Source organism: Petaurus breviceps, unplaced genomic scaffold (assembly GCF_028583685.1).
Source record: "Petaurus breviceps papuanus isolate PSGF00001 unplaced genomic scaffold, PetGlider_PUasm1.0 208, whole genome shotgun sequence".
Taxonomy (NCBI): domain Eukaryota; kingdom Metazoa; phylum Chordata; class Mammalia; order Diprotodontia; family Petauridae; genus Petaurus; species Petaurus breviceps.
Window position 1 is genome coordinate 16,389,948 of NW_027185852.1, and position 12,161 is coordinate 16,402,108.

The window sequence follows — 12,161 nt, forward strand, 5'->3', positions numbered from 1 at the left end:
GGCAAAATCCAGTGACAGGGCCATTAAACCTAATCAGGAGACCTGAGCTCTGGCTCCAGGTGCTGCCTCATTTGACGACAAATGGAGCCTTGGTTTCTCCTTCAGTAAAATACAGAGTGTGTGCTCACAGGTCATGGGGTTACAGACTTGGAGCTGGGAGTGACTTCCCAAGGGAGATCTAGGTCAACTATTCCATTTCATGGATGAGGAAAGTGAGGCCCAGGGAGATATGAAGTCACATGTGAAGTCTGGATTGGAACAAACCTTCTCTGACTCCAAAGCCAGCTCTCTAACACTAGCTGCCTGTTTGACAGTTTGGTTGGCTGGTGGGGAAAGGACTGGATCTGAGGTCACAGGATCCGGCTCTAACGCCCGTTTTTGCTACATATTCTGTGTGTGATGTGTGACACTTCAGGAAAGTTAAGCATTATTGTACCCATTCTACAAAAGAAGAAAGTCCCCCAGGGGTTATTGCCAGCAAAGTGCTTTGTAAACCAGACTGTTATGCAAACGCGCATTATTAGTAGTACGGCATTAATATTAATATATAGTGTAGGGGCAGAAGGCTCTCCAATGGAAACAGGCCCACACGCCACGTTCATTACTGCCCAGACTTTTAGACCACAAGTGAAGAGCCTGCTTTCCCAGAGACCCCGGGGATCGTCCAGTCCAGGCTCATTATCTAGTCAAGTCTTGTAGGTGCAATGGCTTTTTAATGGGGCAAAGAGAGGAGAGCAAAGCAGTGAGGAAGCAGGAATGCCTCTGAGTGGTCATTACGGAGAGATCCAGGACATTGGGAAAAGCATTAGACTAGTTAATAATCAGGAGACTTTCCACATAAGTGAACTGTGGGCCTTGGGACATGTTAGAATTACCTCAGTCTCTTCCCCTGTAAGATTATGGGTTCTCGGGGCAGCTAGGTGGTGAAGTAAATACAGTAGCAGCCCTGTAGTCATGAGGACCTGAGTTCAAATCCGACCTCAGACACTTAACACTTATTAGCCGTGTGACCTTGGGCAAGTCACTTGACCCCAATTAACTGGCCCCCCCCTCCCCCAAAAAGATTATGGGTTCCCCTCAAACTCAGACATTCCCTGTTCTCAGGCCCCTCCCAGGTCTGATACCCCCTGTTCTCAGGCCCCTCCCAGCCCTGACATCCCCTGTTCTAAGGCCCCTCCCAGCTCTGACATTCCCTGTTCTAAGGTCCTCCCAGCTCTGACAGCCCATATTCTCAGGTTCCTCCCAGCTCTGACAGGCCCCTCCCAGTCCTGACCTTTCGCATTTTGAAGTCCACCTCACATGACAAGTCACCCTATGTGAGAAGGGCACTTCTTAAAGCATGGAAAGCTTTCTGAATGAGAGTTTTCCTTATGATTCACGTCTGTGTCCTGACTTCCTCACTCCTGTGCTCCCTCCCTCACTGATATTGTTTTGTTTTATAAGAATAATCTTATAAAAACATCACCAGCTTCTATTTTTGCTTCACCTTCCTTTCCAGGACGTCCTCCCCACCCCCACTTCACACTCAGCCAACCTTCCTTATAAGAAAGATTTAACAGTAAAGAGGAAGAGCCAAGCTAGCCCAAGCTGAGTGTCACGGTCATTAAAGTGTTCCGTGTGACTCCCCCCAGCACTGCCCCATCTACAAAGACGTGCTGGCTTCTCTCTTGCTCTCTTGCTTCTCTCTCTCCCTATAATGGCACAATGCCCTGAAGTTTTCCTGCATGTAGTTTGTCTGCCCAGTGGAATGGAAGCATCCTGAGGGCAGAGCTGTTTCATTTTCACTCTTTTCTCCCCAGCACACGGCACAGTGCCAGGGATGTGGCTGATGTGCAGGCAGGAAGAGCTCGGTTTATAGGGTTGAAATGAACTGTGTTCCATGCTCCCTCAGTGTGGAAAGCAAGGGCCTTCTTCACTGAAACACGCAGAGTCCCCAGCTCCTGCTTCTCAGCTCCCCAGGCAGAGGGGGTGGGCAGCCCCCAAGGGTTCAGCTTCAGCCTGGCTGCCTGCCCAGTCAACAAAGGCCAGCTGCCCAACCAAGGCTTGTGGCCAGCTCCTGGTGGCCCAGAGAAGCGGCCCAAACAGCAAGTGTGTCCAAGAGATTCTCGGGGCCTGGGAAAAAGCAGGCGGGACGGGTCTTTCTCCCTCAGATCTACAGGAAGCCGCATGTGCTGCTGCCGCTATGCAGGCAGCTGCCCACTCTCCAAGCAGCGGTGGTTTGCATTCCACTCCACCTGTACTCACAACAATAAACTCTAAAGCACATGAACAAATTCCTTCCCTCCTTTTCTTCTGATCCCAAGCCAGGCACCACAGGAGCTCTACCCCCATCTGCTCAGACACTGACACCACCCTCCTCCTTCCACATTCCCCCCAGTTCTCACTGCAGGGCTTTGTCAGCATTTCTGACCACCCCTCCCTTTCCTGAACTCTGGCCCTTCTGGCTAGCCCTCTTCCTTTCTCTCCTCTCCTTGGAAAGAGCTCTGGCTTTTTATCTAGGGTCTTCTGGTCTCCTGATTTCTCAAACAGTTCAGGATTAATGCTCAGTCTGATTCAGAGGTGTCCCTTTTGCTACAAAGGGTTTCCTATACCCTGCAATGATGTTACAGGCCATTTGTGGTCAAGGGATGCTGTTTCCTCTTAGCACCACAGGCAACCAGAGGCCCTCACAATTTGGCATTCTGGAAGGAATACAGGATTGTAGTTAACAGCTATGGTTTGAGCCTGATCCTAAAATTTATTATGTCTCCAAACACTTCCTCTTTGGCACAAAGTTAGTTAATAATAAGCATGAAACGCTATTGATTATCCCACCTACTTAAAAGAAATGATCCTTATTAGGTAAGAATTTCTCTTGATCGATTTAAACAAGAAAAACTAAGTGTGACTAGGGCCTGTACATCTCTTTGAATCAATCAAAGCCCTTGCATAAGAGTCTGGGCTGTGCCCTAAAGAGTCTGCATAAAAGGAAGACACAGTCTTAGAACCAAGGAGAGATTGAGTGTCTGAAAGGAAGAAGCCTGGAGCAAGCATGTCATTTAGAGTAGATCTCTGAGGACTGAAGATAGAACTGAGCTGTAGCAAAGAAAAGAGAATTGGAAGAGAATCACCAGGTCTACAAGCGTCTCAGAACAGAAGGTCCAAGCTGGGGGAGAGTACCAAGAAAAGCAAGCTCTTTCACTAACTTCCCCAACTGGGGACTTTCTCAGGCACCACCAGAATATAAACTGTTGCTTCCTTACCCAATATTTTCTAGTACGTTAAATTTTACTTCAAATACCTGAACAGGAGTTAACTAGTAATAGCTATGAATAAGACAGAGGACCTAATCCCTGCTTAAATGTGGGTCTTTGAAGTCATGGCTGATTAACCTAGAATTTTTAAAATTTAATCTCTCTAAAGATGAAGAGGATGTACCCTCGCTAGTTATTATAACTGGCTTTACACTAGCAGTTTGTAGAAAATAAAGTCACAATGAAATGTAACAATAGAATTTTAGAATGGGAGGGATGTCAGGAGCCAGTTAGTCCAACCCAGTTAAGGTGAGCCCTGTAGATAGGTTAAAGAAGGAAAGCAGTGATGACCAGTGGAAAAGGGTTGACCTAGGAGGCGGGAAAAGTCTGGCTCCCTCTTCTTTCAGGAAAGAAATTGACTCTGTAATCTTTGGAAAATTAATCAATCAATAAACATTTATTATATACATACTATGCGATGGAATCTGGGATTTTTATGTCTTAGAGATATAAAAAGAAACAAAAGCCTGCTGACACTCTACCCAAGAAAAGCTAAAGACTAAAGCAGCCAGTCTCTCCTTACTGATTCTGGTATGGTAGCTCCAAAGCAAAAAGGCTAAGCACTGGAAGGGAGGGGCAAGGACTTCCACTCAAGGGCCACTGGTCTAGGTGAGGACTTTAATTGTAAATGATTTTTTGGATGAGTTACTCTAACAGAGCAACAGGCACCCAACCAGTGCCCAGGCTCACTCATGAGTGCTCCCTCATGGTTATATGTGGAAAATGAGAATATTTGCCCCAACTTTGTAACTGATACCATAATGAATGACATAAACCTGTTTCATAAAGTAGTGTATAAGCATCCATCTTACATACACACATACATACAAACATTAATCTCTTTCTGATTCAAGTATGTTGGGACATATGTGTATATATATATACAAACACATATACACACATATATGTACATGCATATATACAATAATATAAAAACATACGTGTGTATGTATATATAAATATATACGTATATATGTATGTATGTATAGTGTAGTGGATAGAGTGCCAGCCCTGGAGTCAGGAGGACCTGAGTTCAAATGTGACCTCAGACACTTACTAGCTATGAGACCCTGGGCAAGTCACTTAACCATGTTTGTCTGAGTTTCCTCATCTGTAAAATGAACTGGAGGAGGAGATGGTAAATAGCTCCAGTATCTCTGCCAAGAAAAATCCATATGGGATTGTGGAGAGTCAGACATGACTGATATAACTCAGAAACATATCTATCAAAATACATCATATGAACCTTGCTCAAAACTTAGTTTCTCATAGTCTGCCCTCCTTTTGAGAAGAGTAGAACAGAGGAAATTGAGGTTCTTGACCAACCACAAGTACAAAGTCATCTTTGCCTGGGGGATTCAGGTCTCTGGCTCCTTGCCAGGCCAGCTATGACTATTTCTTCATCATCCAAAAAAAAAATTCTTGTCTAAACCAGTCCTCATCTAGGAGCGGATGGAGCTGCCTCAGCTTCCCTATTGCAGCCGGTTCGACATTTTGGCAAAAAAGGAGAAATCTGGAATCAAACACATGCACACACCAAGCCTCAGTGTGAGGTTAGATCTTGGCTGAAAGCTTGTCATGCAGAGGAAGCAGGGAGGATGCAGACCATGGGTCTTTGTGGTAGAGCCGTTTTCAGATCCAGACATGATTCAATGAAAAATACCATTTTCCTGTTTCATCCAGGTTTCTCTGCCAAGGGTGGAGAGAATGAAGCGGCAGTCACCTCTTCTTCAGTAGTCATTCCTTCACTCACTCAAGCAGCAAGCATTTACAGAAGAAGCCATCAACACTTTCACTTTACAGGGGATATGTTGCCATGGCTCCTTTGGGAGGGTACAGGGTGAGTATAAAACTTTGCTATTGTCTTTCCAGATATCTGGGTAACAGGAAGCAAGAACAAACTGGGAATCACATTCACATTGGTTTCATAAGCTCTGGAAATTGACAATTGCAAGAGACAAGATCAGAGGTACCCCATTCTCCCAGAGCCCAGACAAAGCTCCTTCTACTGGTCTGGTCATTTCCTGCCTACCTGTGGCCAGAATAAGTAAGTAACCAGCAGCAAAAGAGCAAAGCAAGCCTTTGTTTCGGATGTTTGATCACTCAAGAAGTTGGCAGAGCATCATGATGCTATGGATCCCACCAGCTGCTGGCACCTCCCCTAGTAACCTTGAGTTTCTCTTGTCTATATGCTATAGCATATACGGACACACAATATGCATATATACACATATGTGTGTGTACACACAATGTCTACATTATAATAGCATTTCTATATATAATAAATACTATTATATGTATATGTATACCATGTGTGTCTATATACGCACATATATACATTATAATAGCATTATGGTATATGCAATAGTGTTTTATGTGTGTGCATGTGTGTATGTGTGTGCATGTGTGTGTACATGTGTATCTGTGTGTATGTGTGTGGATACACACACAGATACAGACATATTTTGTCTCCACTGATACTATGTAAACTTCTTGAGGGCAGAAAATCTTTCCTTTTTCTTTTCATATCTCTAGAAGTGCTGGTGTCTAGGAAATTGTATGACATTAATTAAATAGGTTTTTTTTAATGGATTGGTTGACTGAGATGTGATTTTCTCATTATAGGCTTTCCCTCATGGGCACTATCAGAGAGTAGCAATTATTTAATGCAACAGCAAAACATGGGCAGATGAAATCATACCAACTGCTTGGGGAAGGCATTATGTACATTGTATGGAAGCAGGCCTGGAGTGGGAAATTGGACAAAAATATTAGAGTAGAGATAATATTGGATTTGGGGTCAATCAACCTAGGTTGAATTCTCTGATCTGCCATTTGCAAACAATGTGAACTTGGGAAATCTCCTCATCTTTCTGGGTCTCAGTTTCCTCACATGTAAAATGGGGAGTTGATTTCTAGGGCCACTTTGAACTTAGAATTCATGACCCATAGGGATATAGATTATAAATGTCATGATTTTATGACATATATTATTTTAAAGTATTTTGAGCATGAGGGGGATATGTCTGACGCTAACCTTAAAAAGTATATCTAGCCCTAGAAGACTGTGATGCCAAAGGTTTGCTTGTGATGTGGCTGTCTGATGTGATGTTAACCTCTGAAGGCAGGGAATGCCCCCCAGCTACCTGGTAGGGAATCAGTTAGGGAATGTCTAGGGGAAATACCAGATTGTGATTCTGGATTTTAATTCAAAATCTGGAGATTATTCTGATTCTAATTCTGTATCTGTCTGAGTTTAAATGAATTCCTCTGAATGTTGGTTTTTTCATCTGTGAAACTAGAAGGTTAGAGCTAATGATCTTGCAAGTTTCCTTCTAGTGATAACATTGAATATTCTAAGGTCCCTTCTAGTATTCATGGTCTGTGTTCTAGGGTTCCTTCCATTCCATGACCAAGACCTTCCAGCTCTGACATTCTTTGTTCTGAAGTATCTCCCACCTTTGACATTCTATGTTTTAGGGGCACTTCTAGTTCAGATAATCTGGTTTAAGGTTTTAGATCTTAAGTCTATGATTCTTAAGAACCAGTTTAAATACTTTTTGAATCTTTGTCTTCAAGCCATACTAACCACATCTTGAAAAGGAAAAACTCTGTACAATTAATTATATCACTTTCCAACTAACTTTAAAAACAAACAAAAAACTTCATCATGAAAACAGAAAATTTATAAAAATTACAAAAAAAAATCTTGTTAACTATTTCCTAGAGAAACTTAACTGACATAAAAACAATCACTCCAATGAACAGGCCAAAAGAGCTCAGAAAGTTATTTAATCAGTAAGTACTTCATTTTACTCAGCACAGAAGCATGAGAGCCAAGGGAAATTCTGGTTTAGAATGCAGCCTCATCTGCAAAAGATTATAAAAGAGAAAGATCTGAGACTATGAACAATATCATCTCACAAAACAGCTCAAAGTCGTTGCAGAAAGCTTGGGTTCCAATCCAGCTAAACCTGTGCCCATATGATTTATAGACAAAACTCGAAGGATACAAATAGAAGAAAATCAACACCAAGTGCTGGAACTTTTAGAGTGATCTAGTCCCATAAAAACAAGAGTGAAAGTAGCTCATTTGCATTATCCTAACTCCATATTCAATATACTGGATCAGGGGTGAGACACCTGCAGCCTGGAGGCCACATGTGGCCTTCTCAATCCTCAAGTGCAGACCTTTGACTGAGTCCAAACTTCACAAGACAATGGGTTTATCTCATTTTGTACTTACAACAATCCTTTGAGCTTGGTGCAATTATTACCTTCATTTTATAGTTAAGGAAATACAGGCAAACTGAGGTTAAGTGACTTTCCCAGGGTCTAAGTTTCTGAGATGAGATCTGAACTCAGGTCTTCCTAACTCCAGACCCAGCACTATATCCAATGTGTCACTTAGGTGTCTAGAGCATTTCATTTATGGCTTTATTGCCAGCACCAAGTACAGTGACTGGTATCTAGCAAGTCCTGAATAAATACTTGTTGATTTATTGATGAACATTCCCTAGAGGCAACAGGGAGCCATTGAATTGTACTAAGGTGGGAAATGAATTGTTTGATCTGTACTTGGTTAGACTATGCCTTAGGAATATCGATTTTGCAGCTGTGTAGAGAATGGGTAAAAGAGAAGAGAAACTGGGGTAAGTGAATGTTCAGGTAAGAGGCATTGGGATATGAACCAGGGCAGCAGCAGCATGAGTTGACACAAGAGATGAGTATCAGAGATGTTGTGGAGGTAAAGGTGAGAAGACTTGGAAAAGGACTGGATATGGGAGGTGAAGGAGAGGAAAGGATGGTAAATTCTTCAATGACAGAAATAGGAAAACTGGGAAGAGAGGAAGGTTTGGGGGGAAACATAATGAGTTCCTTTTAGGATGTGTTTTACATAAGAATGATAAAGATGATCCTACTACCTGCCTTCTGCCACCTCCAAATGGCCACCAAAAAATCATCAGCAAGAACTAATACTCAGGAAGGAAGGAAGGAAGGAAGGAAGGAAGGAAGGAAGGAAGGAAGGAAGGAAGGAAGGAAAGAAGGAAGGAAGGAAGAAAGGAAGGAGAAAAGCAAAGAAAGAGAAGCAAAGAAGGAAGGAAGGAAGGAAGGAAAAAACATTCAGAGCTTACTATATGCCAAGCACTATGCTAAGTGCACAAGATACAGTTACAAAAAGTAAGGCAGCCCTTGCTCTCAGGGAGCTTACACTCTTACAGTAGGAAACAACATACGCATGGGGTGGATGGTGAGCAGCGTGTCTGTTTGGAAAGTCACAAGAATGATGAGGGGCTTCAAGGGTTCTGTAAAGAACTGATCTGAATCTGCATCAGACATGGAGAGGGAGGGGCTGAGAGGTCTGCTTAGGGGGGTGATAAGAAGAGGGTTGGGAAGGATGTCAGGCAGAGTGGGCCAGCTGCGGACCAGAAGAGCAGGGCTCTAGGTCAGGCACTCCGGGGGTGAATGACTCCAGTGCCCAGGGCATGGTTTCTGGTCTGGACAGTGATAAGATAAGGGCACAGAGATGGGGGGGGGGAGCTGACAACTGGAAGTAACCTTAGGACAAGGGATGTCAGACCTGGATATGACCATGTGAGTCAGGTCCCTGATTTTTCACATGAGAAAAACCAAGGCTAATGCTTACTGAATGACTCGTCCCAGGTCAGTGATGAGAACATGGAGAGGGCCCACCAGACCTTTCAGATTTGTCTTGACTCTCTGCTGGAGGGTTTCACTGATTATGCCAAGTCATTTTACTCAGTAAAACAAAACACAGCTTCAGGCCTTGAGGAAAGTAACCCAGAGGGCCAGGAAACAGGGAGGGCCCAGCTTAGTGAGCACCCTGAATTATCTTGTCATCTGAGGTTTGACTTAGAACATTCTCAGAGATACCTTCTCTGGTCTCACATGCACCATGAGACATCAGCATTGCCAGGGCATGGGAACACTCATCACCTACTGAGGCCACAAGGCCTTTCTCAGCATCTATTTAAAAACCTAAATTCATGCCACTGCAACCAGTTTGCCAGGGCACCAAAAACCCTGAGGCTAGCAGGAGGACAGCTTCGTTTGGTCCCCCGCCTTTAAGCAGAATTCTTCCCAAACTGCTTCAGACGGATATCCAGAGTGCAGACAACCTGGCCTTCACACACAGCCTCTATCTCCAGTGTCTGGGCCTTGGCAGGGGGAGCCCCCAGGGCCTGCTGGGCTCTATATCCTCACCAACTCCTTTGCCCCTTAAAAGCCCTGGCTTCCTTCAGTCGTCAGCTCACTGGCCACCTTCTATGTGAGGACTTTTCTGATAACCCCAGTGGCTTGTGCTCCCTCCAATTACCCTGGATTTATCACCTTCATACTTATATAGTGTGTGTATATATATATATATATATACATATATATATATACACACACACACACACAGTTACATGTATGTGCATGTATACACACAGAGATGTGTATATACACATGGCTATTCATATCTAGTCATATATGTGTCGATGTAGATTTTAGGTACACATTCACTCTCTATAGAGATATATTCACACATATACACATACATACACACATGTACATGGCAGCAGCCAAGGGGCCCTGGCCCTGATGTCAGGAAGACCTGAAGGCCTTGAGTGAGGGATGACAGGGTCTTTTATACTAATTAGCAAGATGATCAAGCAAATCTGGAACAACACAGCTCTCTTGTGACTGGCTCTCTATGACACAGTCAGAACTGAGATCACATCATCCTGATCTTCTCTTCTGAAGCTCCCTTAACCACAACCAAGACAAGTGGAGCCATAAAGCAAAGATTCTCTGGTGACTGGATGAGTCTACATCCTATGGGAGTTTCTAAAATAGTTTAAATTGATGAGATTAGACTTTTTAGGTTAATCAAGTTTCTCAGGAAAGCAGATGATGGGTGGGGTCACAATGTCCAACTCTTCCCCAACCCCCCTGGGGGTTTTCTTGGCAGAGATCCTTCAGTGGTTTGCCATTTCCTTCTCCAGCTCATTTTACAGATGAGGAAACTGAGGCAAACAGGGTTAAGTGACCTGTCCAGGGTCACACAATTAGCAAGTGCCTGAGGCCATATTTGAACTCATGAAGATGAGTCTTTGGGATTCCAAGATGATCTATTCACTGCACCACCTAGCTGCCTTTAGGCTTAAAAAAGGCAGAGGTAATTACAAGACAAAAACTCGAACATTAGGATAGTTTTTTCATGGGATGTGGGTGGTGGGTGAAGTTTACAAGAGGAAGCAACCAGGAAAGGCAATATTAAATCTAGCTCAATTAAGTCTTAGCAAAATAAATTAAAATTGATTTTCAATTTTACACAGTCTAACAAGCATTTACCCCCAAAAACCTCATCCCCCAAAAGTTCTTGATTCCAATGGTTGAATTCTTGGGGTTTGCTGAAGCATCATGGAGACCACTCAATTCAAGCACCATGACTGAATCTATTGCTTGTTCTTGCATACACACAAAACATGTAAAATAGAACGATACCTAGTCCTCCAGCATGGGCGTCAATCAGCGATGCAGCCACAGCAATCCCGGCAGGGAGGCCTAGCTCTTTAGCAGCCTCTGGGGTGAGACCCTTGCCAAGAGGATCTCCAGGAGATAGCACTTGTGTTCCTGGACAGAGAGACACAAGAGAATGTAATGAAAAAATGAAAACAAATGTATTGTCATGATTTTCCCCCCTCCACTCTATTGCCCTCTCCAAATTTATGTTGGATACAGAATTCTCCTCCTCCCAAGTCCTGAAAAATGCCCATGAATTGAGGCAACAAAAGAATCTTAGAAGGAATCCAGGCTCACTCTTTCACTCTAGAAATGAGAAAAAAGAGACCTATACATGGGAAGTGCCTGGACCAGATTTTTACAGATCGTTATTGGCCAAGGCAGAGTTAGAACTTCTTCAGTTATGAGATCTCTTGCTAGCTCTTCCCACTGATGGGGTTTAGGCTCTAGGAAGCCCCTTGAACTCTCCTTGAATCCTCCCACTAGATCTGGCATTCCCAGAAATCATAAACCTTTCATTATCTCTATTCCCAAATCTATTCCCCTTAACCTAACCTAGCCCTCCACTGTCTGATATCTCCAGGGACCCTCCAGCTACTTCCTATCCTTAATCCCATTCTCTTGGTTCCTGGTGTCTGACCACTAGTCACCCCAGTTACTGGCCACTCCCATCAAGACCCTCCCTGGCCCCCTCCTCCAGTGGACCCAGATTCCTTGGCCACCGGTAGATCCCTCCCATAGTCTTTCTGTATAGAAGATCCATCTTGCTTCCATGAGGGGGCTCAGATTCAATTTAGCTGAAATTCAAACTGGCCCATTTGTATTAAGTGTCACAATACTTAGGCTCCTTACGATTCTACCCAATACTGTGAATCTTTAATAAACTTTGTTTTACTTTGGCTGAAAGAAGACTTGGGTCAAATTCATTCAGGCAGGACCTGGCATGTTGGTACTTTGGGGTACTGAGCACCTCTAAACCCCAACACTTTAAACCACCAAACCATGGTATCATGATACCTCTCAGTAGATCAGTGAAAACTAGTTGCTCAGTGAAAACTAAAGGCTTAGGTGTGGGTCCCACCATATTGAACACCAAACTTCAGTGGGCTTTTAAAAGCACGTAGGGCAATTCGAACATATGGGAAATTCCACCCATAGGAAACTCATAATATGCTTAATGCAACTCATCCAGTTATAAAAATTCTTTCTGAGACTGATGTTAAATAAATATTCCTTTAAACTCATACACACACAAACAATACTCTTCCTGTGAGGCATATATTTGTAGTGATAGGGCACTGGAGGAAGTCTACCTTTGGAATCATTTCCTGCTACAGTGAA

The 12,161-nt window shown here is 43.5% G+C and overlaps 1 protein-coding gene across 8 annotated transcripts in view; it reads right to left on the reverse strand.

Annotated features, from left to right (window-relative positions):
• LOC138165296 (FGGY carbohydrate kinase domain-containing protein-like) overlaps window positions 1-12,161 on the reverse strand; it is a 545,803-nt gene that overhangs the window by 220,461 nt on the left and 313,181 nt on the right. For all 8 annotated transcript variants that reach the window (XM_069093464.1, XM_069093465.1, XM_069093467.1 and 5 more), the window contains one exon: window positions 10,803-10,931. In XM_069093464.1, the coding sequence (XP_068949565.1) occupies window positions 10,803-10,931 (129 nt within the window). The remainder of the gene's footprint in view (window positions 1-10,802; window positions 10,932-12,161) is intronic.